Raw genomic sequence first — 15892 nt, 5'->3', positions numbered from 1 at the left:
GGCAGGCAAACATTTATATCATTGGCTGACCTTAAGTAATTGTCCTTTTCTGGTTCCAAGAAAAAATACCAGTCTCTTCTGCACTTCCATTGCATATACTGCAGATAGGTCTCCGTGAATCAGTGTCGGCATTTCGCGTATTGGCATAAGATCACTAAAATTACTAGTCTGTAAATAAAATGCTTATAAATATTACAATCTGAAGAATGAACAATAGAACATATCAATGGTGCTAATGCTAACTAATAAAGGTGCAATAACAATAACATCCAATGTACATTGAGAAGTCAGATAGAGCTCAGGGCAAGGCAGGGGAATGGCTTCACATTGGAGGCGCTCTCTCTGCTAATCGTGGTCTGGACTAGCAGTCCCAGGGGGAGAAAACACCTCCCCTGGGCCTACCTGTCCTGTGTGTGATTAGCAGAAAGCACTTGTACTAGAAAGTGCCAGGGGGTGGCGGATTGTACTGGGGGCTGCACACCAGCATCCCCTGGGTAAATCAGCCACTGGTGGTAAGTAAGTAATTGGGGGTACGTGAGCAAAACTATAAATTCAAGCTGAAATATATAAATATATTGGGCCTGATTCTTAGTTGGATGCAAGTGGAATTGAGGATGGATCTAATGGATATATTACATATCAAGATGCCGACTGCGCATGTGCTGTTTGAGAATAATGCATATGAATGGAGATTGCAAGTATGGAGGGATCAGTGCCTCCATTTATGGCCCACTCTTTATGTAAAAATTGGCACTTCTGGGCAGCGACCATGTGGACGCACGGAACTGTTCTGTTTAGTGGGAGTGTCATGGGGGCAGGGCCAGACTGCCCATCTGGCACTTCTGGCAAATGCCAGAAGTGCCGGGGGCCAGATGGGCCGGTTTGGTGTTAAACCTTGGCCAAGCAGCTCCACCTCCTGGCACTCTGCTCGGCCGGGATACTGAAAGACAGGGGGCGTGCAACGAGCCCAGGCTCCCGTGACTCGCAACGTGCCCCCATGACACGTAACCATGCCCCTTTTATGGAAAGGTTACGCCCCCTTTGCGGGAGTGCGTGCAGAGGGACTAGCGGGGGATCAACAGCCCCATTCCATCCCTGCATGGGTTGGGCATCAGTTATAGATCTTGCCCTCAGCGAGCATATAAAACTAGCAGTATCAGTTTTTAGAAAAACATGGTTTACTTTTGTCTAATTATTTACAAATCCTTTTAAAGAGTTGGTTTCTGGGGTCTTTACATACATACAGTGGGGCAGGTGTACCAAGCCTTGGAAAGTGATAAATTGGAGAGTGATAAAGTACCAATCAATCAGCTCCTGTCATTTTTCAAACACAGCCTGCAAACTGACAGGAGCTGATTGGGTGGTACTTTATTACTCTCCACTTTTTCACTGTCCAAGGCTTAGTGCCATCTCCCTTATATCGCCTCACCATTTTGCAGTCCAGTCCACACATTCCAGCCAGTTGATAGGGTCTCGCAAGCATGGCCCTCACTACCCTCTGTCACATGTATGTACCTGCTTCAAAAACCTTGCAGATAAAATTGTGAGAGAAAAAGTATTAACCAATCATGTCCTGTCGTTTTTCAAACACAGGTTATAAAATGTAAGTTAGAAGCTGATTGGTTGGTGATTTATATCTCACAATTTTATCTCTCTTCAATCTTTGATACATAGGCCCCTAAAACTGAAAAATGTCATTAAAGTTCAGTGTTGCAGGCTTATTTACAGATGATGCGGCCTGATTATTAGTATTAGATTATAAACATTGAAGTGTAGATCTTCTCTATATGTGGGAATTCCCCCTATCTCATATCGAGTGGTTACATAAGGTGACAAAACTATTGGTATAGCTGCTAATTGAAGATCATCTGGTATTGCGTACAGAGCTCTAGGTAGGATGTAAATACCAAATGCAATCAGCTCCGGATCTATGTTGAAAAGGCTATGTAATCATTAGGGATAGGAGTCATACATCTGGTGATGTTTACTGTTAGTGGGTATGTTTTCCCTACTGGTAATCCTTCTGGTTTACACATCTGTTGCGACAATAAAATTATCTCATATGTGTTTGATAGTTTTACTTTATCTTTTAATTCAATTACTGCTTGCAGATGATTGATTTTATTTTATTGTCTATATTTAGCCCACGTGGGGCAAACCTTTTTAATTCATACATCCACCTGAGTTCTATTCTATTTATCTTATTAATAAAGTCTCCTCCTCTCAAGTTATGTCTCACATTCAAGAAGGTAGAGTGTATTGATGAATTACTGTATGTCTCTAAACAGATTGTTAATCCTAATAGTCACTGTAACTGTTTATAAATGAGAAGGCAAAAATCAGAATGTGATATAACGTAATGAACTTCTATTATTGTGGCACATGTCTAGGGTCTACTAATTCAGGAAGACACAGTACAAAACCACTTCAGATCCAATCATACAGATGTTACCTATGAGATAAGAAGCAGACTGACATGCAACAGTAAGGGAGTGGTTTGTTTCCTTGAATGTGTATATCACCAGCATTACGTAGGCAGAACCACAAGACCACTGAAAGTACGCATTAGCAAATACATACGAAACATTAAAAAAGGTTTAGAGGAACACAACTTATCTAAACATTTCAAAGACTTCCATAAGAACACTACAATTTGTAGGGATACAAGAAATGAGACCTAACTGGGGGGAGGAGCTTTCACTAATAAGATAAATAAAATAGAACTCAGGTGGATGTACGAATTAAAACATTTGCACCACTTGGGCTAAATAGAGACAATTAAATAAAATCAATCATCTGCAAGCAGTAAATAAATTAATAGATGCAGTAAAACTATCAAACACAGATGGAGATCATTTATGTCGCAATAGATACGTAAGCCAGAAAGGTTTGGTATGGGTTCCCGGCGGTCGGGGTGCCGCTGGTCAGAATACCAACAGCGGCATCCCGACAGTTAGAATCCCGACACCCATACATAAGTATAGCCTGCACATCCCTAAAGTATAGTAGCACTAACCTCTACCCTAATCCTAACCCTTCCTCCCACGTGCCTAATCCTAACCTCCCCCCCTAGTGCCTAAACCTAACTTCCCCCTCCCTGCTCCCTAATTCTAACACTCCCTCCCTGGTGCCTAAACCTAACCTCCCCGCACCCTAAACCTAACCCTCCCCCCTTAGTGCCTAACCCTAACCCTCTCCCTAGTGCCTTACCCCTAACACTAAACCTAACCCTCCCCTAAGGCCAGTTTCACACTTGCCGGTTTTGGCCGGGCGGGGAAGAACCTGGCGGCAGCAGGCCGGGTTTTTTCAGGCACTCAGTGCCTTTCACAAGCAGCGGCTTTGAGGTGCTTTTAATGTGTTTTTGTGGGGGCGGGCATGCACAGCAGCAGCTGCTGCACAAGCCCAGCCGGCACAAGCCCGTGTGTGTGAAAGGAAACATTATTTCCTATACACCACTGGCGTGCAGGGACAGGCACGGGCACGGCACGGGCATGGCACGGCAGCCATCCTGCACAGTGGATTCTCCCAGCTGTTACACAGCAACCGTGCCGTGCCCGGCCCGTTTGATAGGATCCAACTGCTTCCATGTTATCTATTTTTCACACCCGGCAAAAAAACGGGTGGCTCTTTGCCGCTTGGTCAAAACCGGCACGTGTGAAACTAGCCTAACTCCCGATACTTCCCTTCGGGATGCCAGCGGTCAGGATACAGGAGCCAGGAACCTGACGCTGTCATACCCCTATGAATTATATAACCTTTTCCCCATAGATCCCAAGCTTATTGCATTTGGTATTTACATCCTATCTAGATCTCTGTATGCAATACCAAATGATCCTCAATGGCCAGCAATACGCAATACCAATAGTATTGTCACCCATATGTAACCACTCCATATGAGATAGGGGGAATTGCCACATTCAGACGAGATCTACACATCAATGTTTATAACCTAATAGTCAGGCTGCATCATCTGTAACTAAGCATGCAACACTGAACTTGATTGACATCCTGCAGTTTTATTATCAGAACGCCTCTATTCTCTCTAGTTTTTATGACTCTGTAACCAATATATATCCAGACACAATATGGCACTGTTCACACCAGATTGTGTTCATTCTAGCACCCTGCACCTGCCTCCCACTTGGCAAGTTCCTCTTTCCTGCCTGGGGTGTCGATCTCTGCTCTGGTGCAGCTAGCACACTCAGCTGATGCAACAAACTGCTAAGATACAGACCACAGTGTGCTAGAAGCACAACAGCAGAGAGCGACACCACAGGCAGGAAAGAGGAACTGCATGGGTTGTGACAGATGCAGGGTGCTAGAAAAAAACACTACCAGATCATCCAATACCACTGTTACATCCAGGAGTGACAGACTTAATCACCTATCAGATCCAGATGAGAATCAACCAATCAGGAAAGGGCCAATACTATTTGCATACGAGAGTACTGACCCATGGCTACATAATCAGATCCAAGAATAACATGGTACACAACTCCCAGAGGAAGGCCATAGACGGCTGAAACGCGTTGGAGCTTTTTCCAAAACACACTACCAACTTACACCACTTTGCATGCGTATCCCTGTCCTGTATACTGTCTTCTACACATAGCGGTCATGTGACACAAACAATCTGGAAGGTTGGTGTATGGAGCAGCGGTCCTCGAAGATAGAAGCCTCCTAGTCTAGCCAATGACGAGTCGAAGCGCTTGGCAGCAGGAAGGTGGAAAAGTAACTCTCTATATAGGCGGGGATGTCTGATAATCAGTTACCAGGAACTTAAGCTTGTAACATAACCCCCCCCAGACCGCGGCCATCCTTCTGTGATACCCAGACCCCGGAGGCGTACCACCGGTGGCTGGAATGTATCTACCTTGGAACTGATATTGTAGTGTAACTTGTACTAATCCACAGGATATACTGTATGTGTTACAGATATGTTCAGCTAATTATTTTATACCATTGGAGTAAAGAGTGTTCATTACGTTATGTAACATTCTGATTTTTGCCTAATCATTTATAGACAGTTACAAGTGACTATTAGGGTTAACAATCTGTTTAGAGACATAATTCAGTGCCCTGTGTAGTTTTGTTCCATATGCAGTCCCCTCTAAAGTAGTGTTCCTTATGCAGTGCCCCCTGTAGTTTTACCCCATATGCAGGGCCCCCTAAAGTAGTGCTTCTTATGCAGTGCCCCCTAAAGTAGTGTCCCTTACTCAGTGCCCCCTGTAGTTTTGCCCCATATGCACTGTCCCCTAAAGAAGTGCCCCCTGTAGTTTTACCCCATATGCAGGGCCACCTGTAGTTTTACCCCATATGCAGGGCCCCCCTGTAGTTTTACCCCATATGCAGTACCCCCAAAGTAGTGCCCCTTATGCAGTGCCCCCTGTAGTTTTTCCCCATATGCAGTGCCCCCTGTAGTTTTACCCCATATGCAGTACCCCCAAAGTAGTGCCCCTTATGCAGTGCCCCCTGTAGTTTTACCCCATATGCAGGGCCCTCTAAAGTAGTGTCCCTTATGCAGTGCCCTCTGCAGTTTTACCCCACATGCAGGGCCCCCTAAAGTAGTGCCCCCATATGCACTGCCCCTTAAAGTAGCGCCCCTTATGCAGGCCCCCCTAAAGTAGTACCCCTTATCATTATGCAAGGCCCCCTGCCCAGTACTTACCTCACCACGCTCCCGCTGCTGCCGCACCACCGCTGCCTCTGACTGATATGACGGTGCGCAGGGCAAGCACGCTCCTCACATCACGGGTGATGTCATGACGTCACCTGCGCAGTGAATCACTGAACCTCTGTCATGACATCTCTCCCATAGTGCAGAGTGGGCCGGTTTGAGCGGACAGCGGCGGTCGCGGCAGGAGCGGGGTTTCAGGTAAGTTGTGGGGGTTTTTTTGTTTGTGTGTGTAAGGGGCACGGGCACTGACACTGGCACTGCAAGGGAGGGGCACTACTGGGGCACTGTATAGGGGGGTGGCCGCTACTAGGGGCACTGAATAGGGGGAGGGCCGCTACTGGAGGCACTGTATAGGGGGCACTACTAGGGGCACTGAATAAAGGGACTACTACTTAGGACACAATATAAGGGGCGCTACGGGGGGACTACTACTGGGGGCACTATAAAAGGGGCACTACTGGGAGGACTACTACTTGTGGCACTATATAAGGGGCACTACTGGGGGGATTACTACTGGGGGGACTACTACTGGGGGCACTATATAATGGGCACTGCATAGAGGGGGCTACTACTGGAGACACTATATAAGGGGCACTTCTGGGGGCACTGCATAGAGGGGACTACTACTGGGGGGACTACTATTGGGGGCACTATATAAGGGGCACTACTGGGGCACTGCAAAAGGGGGACTGCCACTGGGGGCATTACATAAGGGGCACTACTGGGGGCACTGCAAAGGGGGGACTACTACTTGGGGCACTATTTCAGGGGCACTACTGGGGGCACTGCAAAGGGGGAACTACTACTGGGGGCACTATATAATGGGCACTGCATAGAGGGGGCTACTACTGGAGACACTATATAAGGGGCACTTCTTGGGGCACTGCATAGAGGGGACTACTACTGGGGGGGACTACTATTGGGGGCACTATATAAGGGGCACTACTGGGGCACTGCAAAATGGGGACTGCCACTGGGGGCACTACATAAGGGGCACTACTGGGGGCAGTGCAAAGGGGGGACTACTACTTGGGGCACTATTTCAGGGGCACTACTGGGGGCACTGCAAAGGGGGTACTACTACTGGGGGCTCTATATAAGGGGTACTACTGGGGCCACTACAGAAGGTGGACTACTATTGGGGGCACGATATAAGAGGCACTACTGGGGCTACTGCATAGAGGGGGACTACTGGGGGCACTATATAAGGGGTACTACTTGGGCCACTGCATAAGGGGGACTACTACTGGGCGCATCGGAAAGGGGGAGGGGGGTCTTTAATAAATCATGCTGGCTGTATTTATTTGCCTGCTGCATTCATGTTTTTTAGTGATAGGGGTGTGTCTGTGTCAGTCAGTGTGTCTGTACCCCATCAGGCTGAGTGTTATTTTTTTAGTTGTGGTCCTAAATCCTGTGTAAGCTGTTTATATCTATCTATCTATCTATCTATCTATCTATCTATCTATCTATCTATTTATTTGTGGCTAGATGTCTTTTCAGTGGTTCGGTAACCAAGGACTTGGAAACCCTTCCTTTCAAAATCCTGCGTTTGACACTGGAACATTGCACGGGGATCTTGCACAGAGACTCATATATTCATTATACCAGAACAAAAGACACCAAAAATCAACACTGCCTTGGCAGAACCCAACACTGAGCAGCAACTACTCCACCTACCCCAGATATTCTCACTTTACAGATGGGCATTTGTGCTTTAAATGCCTGGGGCAGTTTTTAGCCCTCGTAGGCCCTGGCCATAACCAACTATTTAGATATCAAATATTATTGTATATACAACATGTCTGATCTAAATAAGAAAATACTCACGCAGTCTCCACTAAATGCAAAGTCGTGTTTGATGCACCCATTGCCTAAGACAGTGAGATTGTAGACACAAAGTGCTGTTCTGTCCGGTGAGACGTCCTTGTGTGTAGCAAATATTCCAGCCCAAAAATATCCTTCTGAATTAGCAAATGCAAAGGAAGACAAAATGACTCCTCTTTGTGCATCCCTGCCACATGTAAGATTGGACTGACTATGAAAGTTCAATGCTAAGGCATTTACCTGCAGAACAACAAGTCTCGCACTTGTACTGTTAGATGGGTAATAAGGAAAGATAAAATGTTCCTTCCATTGAAATGCATCGACAAAATGCAGACCCATTGTATTTTCCTTTAATGAAACAATGTTTGTTGAACCTCCACTTATAAGCAAACCTTTCTCTATCTGTCTCATTTCTATTGGCCATTTTGGTTCTGGGCATTGTTCATGTGTAAATGTAGCAACAAATAAGTAGAATCGGTTGTCAGTGGTGAATGTGAGCCCCACAGCTGGCTGTTCTGGGTCGCAGGGCACGATGCCTTCAGTAGGTTTGCTAAGATTTTTCAGGCCATCAATACTTTGCTCCATGCAGGATCCTTTATTTTCATTCCAGCAACTGAGCACAATGTCGTTATAGACAAGGAGGATTTTGTTATAATAAGGAGCAGTCTGACCCATGCCTCCTTTTTTCATGCACTCGTCATTTTCTCCACTAGCTCCGGAACTTTTCAGCTTATGCAGTGTGTGATTAAATTGGTACAGGCAGTTTTCTGTGGCCACGATAACATATTGTCTTCCAGCAGCAATGTTATTTATAGGATGTTCAAATACGAAGGATCCTTCACTGCACTCAGGTTCTGTGGCTACAAAGCTGATGAGAAGAGAGAGCAGGATGCTTGCAGAAACAATATCTGACATCCTTTGCCACTGGTCTGCAGGGGTGAGGTCTGTAGGTATGGTGTGTGCACTGTCCTCAGGCATATAATCAAGCATGGAAATGGAATGAAAGGCTAAAATGTTGTAATGTACTAGTTCTCGTTTTTAGGCAACTTCCTGAGGTCTTGATCTCTGTTACGAAAAAAAATCATGCTGACTTGCATGCAGTCCAAGGAGTTCCAAAGTTTTTTTAAATGAAAAGACTGTTATTATAGTGCATACTGCAGCTTACATAGTGCACCCGAAAAGTTATGCAACTACAATTGTTACCGCTATGCAACTTATTTCATGGCACAATAGTTAGGTCAAAATTCAAATCAACAAAATGCAGCAAGCGCCAAGCGCCATATATATATACAACAAACTATTAAATCTAATATCAATTCACTTATTATCATAAAGGCAATACAATTAGAAACATTAAAGTGTAAAAAATAATCCCAGTTTTAACAAAAGTCTTACAAAAGACTTGACTTGTTCTTGACTGTCTTGCAGTGAGTCGGCCTGTTAACAACAGGCCATACAATGATTCCTCCCAGTCGCTGCTTGACTTTGCTTCTTGGATATTTTGCGGTTCACAAAAAATTATATTTGCTCATGATATCTGCTAGGGGTTTTCCTCTGTTGCTTCTCACAGAACTCCTGCTCTGTAATTGGTTAGCCACACTGGTAGTATCTAACTCAGACGCGCTTCCAGCTGTCGGCATATTCAGCATAATAGATTTGTGCTTTGGTTCTTGTTGCAGCTTTACATTAGGTGGCACTGTTTTATGTAAAACCACACATCCCTGTATTTTGTAAGCTTTTTGTTTGTAATGTCCCATAGTCTGTAACTTTTACTTTCCTGGCAGTATCCAAGCATGATTCACTTAACTGACTTGGGATCCAGTTTATACCTCTTCTTCTTATGGATGTGTGCATATGCTCTGCACCAAAGACTTGGAGATGATCGATGCTTGGCTTTCTACCAGGCCAAGCGTCTAAAGGTGTTTTGCCTTTCACAGCTTCTATGGGCACACAGTTTTTCAGATATACTGTTTCTACCCAAAAACACTTTTCTAGTCCTACATCATTCAGCATAGTCTGCACTCTGTCCACAATTGTGCAGTTGACCGGCTTGCAGACACAATTCTGTTCTGGCGTGTATGCAGTAGTTAACTGGTGCTCTATGCCATATATCTTCTCAACCAAACTCTTGTAGTCTGCAATGTTGCATATTACCTCACTTTTAGCTATAAGAAGGTAAATGTGTGCCATTCTTGTGAAGTCATCAATGAATGTCAGGAAATATTGGTATATACTTCGATTCTACCTCCATCGGACCACACACATCTGTATGCACCAATGATAGCGGTGACTCAGCTCTAGTTGCTGACTTGAGAAAAGGACAATATGTTTGCATACCTTTATACAGCTCTCACATGCTGGTCTCCCAGGATTGTTCATGGCTATCCCTCTCACCATCCCATTAGGGAGTTTCTGGACATTATTATACCCCAGATGGCCTAGTCACCTATGCCACAGCTCCATAGACTTGTTTAAATAAGAGACTTCCATTGCATATTACTCCTCCACATCTCGGTCGTATAGTTGCTGGCACCGTGTTGTTCTTGTTTTACAGTCCATCTTTTATTCTGCACAATACACTTGCCCTCTGTGAACTTGGTCTTGAATCATTTGTCTTCTATGACAACTATTTGGACCCCAAATCTGGTATGAATAACATATCCTGGATGTCTGTGACAATGGTTTCACCTTTAATTCTCAGGCGTACCGTGATCATCCCAACTTTTGTAGCTATAAGGACTTTGTCTCTGATCCCTCTGACTCAGGGGTAACCAACCCAGTCCCGAGAGCTACTAATAGTTCATGTTTTCCAGACCACCTAGCAGGTGCACAGGTGTAGTCATTACTCATTAACACATTTAAAGATCCACAGGTGGAGCTAATTATTTCACTTGTGATCAGTGAGGAAACCTGGAAAACATGCACTGTTGGTAGCTCTTGAGGACCAGGGTCAGATACCCCTGCTCTGACTGATATTGTGCTCAATGATGTAAACCATACTTGATTGCAACTGAAGTGCTTTGTGGCTTCCGAGTCCATGTACCAGCAATCCGTCTGTGACCACTAAAGCTGACATGTTTCTTTTTTCTTGCTTCTTTTGTGTGCCACTTGAATCTTTAAATCTGCATTCAGAGGTTTTATGTCCCATTTTGTGACATATGAAACATTTGTAGACTTTAGTGTCCTTTGTGAGTAAAGCAGAACTCTCAGCATTTTGTTCAGCCAGTATGCATTCCTAACTGTGTGACTAGGATATCAATCTCCGTTGATATCCTCGTCACACAGTATTCCAATGCTACTACAAAGAAATCAAATTCAGGTATCAGATTTTGCAAAGTCGCCATTGCTATAGTGGGGAGACACACAATGGAGGCTCCCCTCACCATAACGGTAACCAGTCCCAAATTGGTCACCCAAGGGCTGGAATTCCTCAGAAAATTGGGACTCCAAAAATAAATAGGATCCCCCCTCCTTAGGAGCTACCATTCCCGGGCTGAAATAACAGGGTTATTCCAGCACCCCTGGTGGCAGTGGGTGCAGGGTTAATAGTCCCCCTCAGCAGGCCTCTCTAACAGGTCCATGTACAGGTAAACAATACCTGCTCCCCCATCTTGGTGCCACCACTCTGTGTGTCTCCTGCTATAGCGTCAACACCCAACTGGTTCAGCATGCTGCTGGTTATAGGCTGAGAGGCATTTTAACTATTTAGCTGCTCCTAGCAGAATTTAAACTGGTGGCTATCTCAGGCATCTCATTATGACTGTCGACATTTTGACCGTGTCTACATTTTGACATTTTCCTTTGTCTATATCTTAAATATGGACATTTTTGCTGTCTAAATATTGACTGTCTACATTTTGGCTGTTAAAATTTTTCAATGTTGACATTTTGACTGTCAACATTTTAACCCTGTTGACTTCATGTCTATATTATGACAGTCAACATTTTGGTGCTAAGATTTTACTACATCTCATTAGAAAGTATCTATTTTCACTTATCAGTTTTACTTCCATCGGTCCACACACGTCTGTATGCACCGACACTAGAGGTGCCTCAGCTCTGGTCTCTGATCTTGGAAAGGAATAGTGGGCTTGTCTACCCATAATACAACTTTCACATGTCGGTTCCTCTGTGTCACTCACGGTTATTCCTGTGACCATCCCATCAAGACGCTTCTGGACGTTATCATAGCCCAGGTGGCCTAGCCGCCTGTGCCAGAGTTCCTTTTATTGTAAATCGGAGGCCATCATCGTACAACACTCCTCTGTGTCCAGGACATGCAGTTGTTGTCATCGGTTCACTGTCACTATAACACACCCTGTTTTTTCTGAACAACACATTTGCCCTCAGTGAACTTGACCTTTACTTCTCTAGTACTTCTCTAGGACAGTTATGGCAATGAGGTTTGTCCCCATATCTGGTATGAATAACATATTTTGGAAGTCTGTGACTATGGTCTCACCTTATTCTTAGGCATACCGTGATTGTCCCAACTTTTATGGCTGTAAGATCTTGTCTCCAATCTTTAATCCATTCTTTATTGCAACTGAAGTGCCTTTTTCCCATGTACTGTACCAAACAATCTCTTTTATGACTGTCTGTGGCACTTAAAGCTGACTCCCTTTCCCTGTCATGCTAGTTTTCTGTTTGGCATTTGTATCTTTCAGTTTGCATTCAAAAGCCTTGTGTCCAACTTTGTGACATACAAATACTAGGGACGAGCGGGTTTGGATTTTCGATCTCCGAACCCCCCCCTGAGCCCCCTCGATCCGAGCCGGGAACCGAGTCCGGCTCAGGTTTTCCCGACAGACTCGGTTCCCGGAACGAGGCAAAACATCATCATCCTGGTGTCAGATTCTCGCGAGACCCGGACTTTGCACATTTCATGCCTCCCGCCCCGCCATCTTCACTCCAGTCCTGGAGAGGGTAGTGAGAGGACATGTCTCTCTAGCAGACCCGTAACTAGACTTTTTGGTGCCCTGTGCCAGAGAGAGCATTGGCACCCCCCATTTTTTAAATAGGGACATAAGATAATGCACCTGAAAAAGGGCCATGGCTTCATGGGGAAGGGCCAGGGGAGAGATAGGGGTACTCCTGGGGCCACCAGGAGAAGCTGGGGAGATCAGAAGTCGAAGCTACAAGTAAGAATGATAATAAACAGGAAAATTTACAGGCCCAAACAGCGCCCCCTGCCTTGTGGTGCCCTGTGCCATAGCACAGGTCGCACTGCCCCAGTTACGGCCCTGCTCTCTAGTGTCTGTGGGAAAGTAGCGTGGCGTAGCGACATGCTCTGCTGTATCAGTCCAGTCCAATGGTGCTGTGCTGCTGTATCAGTCTGGGGGTGACCTGCTCTGCTGTATCAGTCCAGTCCAGTGGTGCGGTGCTGCTGTATCAGTCTGGGGGTGACCTGCTCTGCTGTATCAGTCCAGTCCAGTGGTGCTGTGCTGCTGTATCAGTCTGGGGGTGACCTGCTCTGCTGTATCAGTCCAGTCCAGTGGTGCTGTGCTACTGTATCAGTCTGGGGGTGACCTGCTCTGCTGTATCAGTCCAGTCCAGTGGTGCTGTGCTGCTGTATCAGTCTGGGGGTGACCTGCTCTACTGTATCAGTCCAGTCCAGTCTAGTGGTGCTGTCCTGTGTTGTATATTCAGTTCAAATAATTTTACAGGGGCTGCCCTGTGTGGTGTAGGACTACGGTGCCCTGTGCTGTGTATTCACTCTCCAGTCTCCAAATAAAAAAGGGTGATTTAATTAATCAAAATAATTTTTACAGGGGCTGCCCTGTGTGGTGTGCTGTGTATTCACTCCAGTCTCCAAATAAAAAGGGGTTATTTAATTCATCCAAATAATTTTTACAGGGGTTATTATCTTTTTTTTTTCTTTGCATTAAGTACTCTTTAGGGCCTAGTTTTTCAAACTGCCATCTTGTCTGCCACTGCAGTGCCACTCCTAGATGGGTCACGTGTTTGTGCCACCCACTTGTGTCGCTTAGCATAGTCATCCATCTACCTTGGTGCAACCTTTTGGACTAAAAACAATATTGTGAGGTGTGAGGTGTACAGAATAGACTGGAAATGAGTGGAAATTAAGGTTACTGAGGTTAATAATAGCGTAGGAACGAAAAAAAAAACCAAATTCTGTGATTTTAGCTGTTTTTATGCTTTTTTCCCAAAAAATACAGATACAAAACCAAAACCAAGACCCAGAAGGGTGGTTTTGGCAAAAAAATACAGATCCAAAACACTAAGAAAGATCCAGATCCAAAACCAAAACAAAAAAACAAAAAACGAAAAGTGGCCGGTGCACACTCTTAACAAATACTTGAACTTTTTAGACATAATACTTCTTTTATGCAATGCAATATTCTCAGCATTTAATTCAATTTGAATGTGTTCTTGGAAGCAGGAGTTTAGTCTGTACAATATCTGTTGATTAGCTGTATTGAATTTCAAAGCTACTACCAAAAAATTCAATTCACATGTCATGTTCTGCAGCATTGCCATTGTTATTTCCTTGTCATCTACTTGGACTCCCACATGTGTTAATTGCTGAGATATAGACATTATCTTGTCGATATAGTCATTCATACTTTTGCATTCACTCAATCTTGTCTTATATAGTACTCGTCTCAAGTTTATTCCCCTCATGAGACCTTTATCTTCATGTTGTTTTACAGTTAAGTCTATGGGTCCCATGGCTCTATCTACATCATCAGGGTTAGGATTGTCACCTAGATTAGTGGTGGTCTTCCACAGCCTCTCACACTTAAATTGCATCTCCATAGCAGTGGCATAGTTCTCTAAACCGCTCATGCTGAATGCTGCTGCTATGTACATGCAGTGTGCTGAACTAAATCCAGGGCTCACTGTATACTTTACATGCAGGGTACAGTTGTGCCTGTGCCCATAACCTGATATGTGCTGTTGGTGAGAAACCATAGGAGGTCAACAATAGGCTCCAAGTGAATTTGAATATGGAGTATAGGCCACAACAGTGTTCTTTATCCAGGTTTGCAGGTTTATTGTAGCAATACAGCAGTCCAGACAGTAATGGCGGTAACAGTGGTATAAGCAGTGGCAGTGAAGATAAGTGGCAGACCATTTGGTTATGTGAAACAGCTGTAATACAGGTACTCACACCCAGAGCTCACTGCAACGCTCGATGGCACGGCCACACATGTGCAGTAACACCCCTGGTGGCCATCTTGGTAGAGAAAGCTGGGTTGCTTCAGTGAAGGAGCAGACATTAGATAGTGCTGGTGTGTACCCCTTCCCAACAGAGATGTATGGCGGAAAGTGTTAGTGAGTATAGGATGAGGTTTATAAACTAAATAATGGAAAGTACAGGGAGCCAATGAAGGTATTTACTGAGAGGAGCAGTATGGATGAGGAGTGATGGGAGAACTGTGTACTGGAAGGCTAGACAGGAGGATACAGTAATCAAGAGCAGGGGCAGAAGTATGGGAGACAAAGGAGACACATGCCGCCGGGTGCCAGCACTGAAGGGGCATCTCCTCCATCACCCATAATATATTCACCCCACTTAGGGCTGTAAATATGGGGGATAGGGGGGCACTAAATGATAACTTGCCTCCGGGAGTCTGGGATGAACTTACGCCACTGATCAAGAGGGAAGTTATGAGCAACTGGAATAGCATTTTGTTTGCTTTCTAAGTGAGGAAGGAGAATATTTTCTCAAAGTTGCAGATGAAGAGGTGGCCCTGCTGATTCTGGGAAGCTGAGTAGCTCCAACATCACTCACCACCATCACTCTGACAGACAATAAATGGCATCACACAGTAAATAGGCTAGTGACTATCAAGAAATGTGTAGGAACACCATATGATGATGAACTTCAATAGCAAAGTGCTCAAGCTCCATATATGCACAGAAAGTATAATTCATTAAAAGAAGCCTTAGCATGCAGCACAACAAAATAAATAGCAATTAAAAAGAAAAAAATATAAATGAACAAAAAAGCAATAACATATACATTGTAGTATATCAATTAATACTAGAATGTGAAAGTAGTAAACATCTATCTAACATTTATTTGCAGTCAAACAAAAAAAAGGTGCTATGATAATAATATTATAATATTTTTTAGAGATCTGACGCCCTTAGAAAAAGATGTGATGGTTGTTACGCCACTGACAGTGGTAGATTTCTCCGATATCTGCTGCAGTCATTCCTTACATCCAGGTACTGTCGGACTGGGGCATGAAGGGGCCTACTGGGAAAATGCATTGTAGGGGCCCTTGCGTAAGGGATGTGGCCAGCCATCAGAGGGGTGTGGCCAGCCATCAGAGGTGGTATGGCCAGCCATTAGAGGGGTATGGCTAGCCATTAGAGGGGGTGTGGCTAGCCACCACAGAGGCTTGGCTAACCGAACCT

The 15892-nt window shown here is 44.7% G+C and overlaps 1 protein-coding gene across 1 annotated transcript in view; it reads right to left on the bottom strand.

Moving 5' to 3' along the window:
* The window catches only part of PLXNC1 (plexin C1), a 171610-nt gene extending 163119 nt beyond the window's left edge, over positions 1-8491 (bottom strand). Inside the window, exons 1-2 of the mRNA XM_088454572.1 lie at positions 7505-8491; positions 31-168 (exon numbers count right to left, since the gene is read on the bottom strand). Of these exons, the coding sequence (XP_088310698.1) occupies positions 31-168; positions 7505-8491 (1125 nt within the window). The remainder of the gene's footprint in view (positions 1-30; positions 169-7504) is intronic.
* Positions 8492-15892: the final 7401 nt, after the last annotated feature.

This window comes from Taudactylus pleione, unplaced genomic scaffold, assembly GCF_031769625.1.
Source record: "Taudactylus pleione unplaced genomic scaffold, aTauple2 ptg000040l, whole genome shotgun sequence".
NCBI classification, from domain to species: Eukaryota; Metazoa; Chordata; class Amphibia; order Anura; family Myobatrachidae; genus Taudactylus; species Taudactylus pleione.
This window is presented reverse-complemented; position numbering and strand designations above follow the sequence as displayed.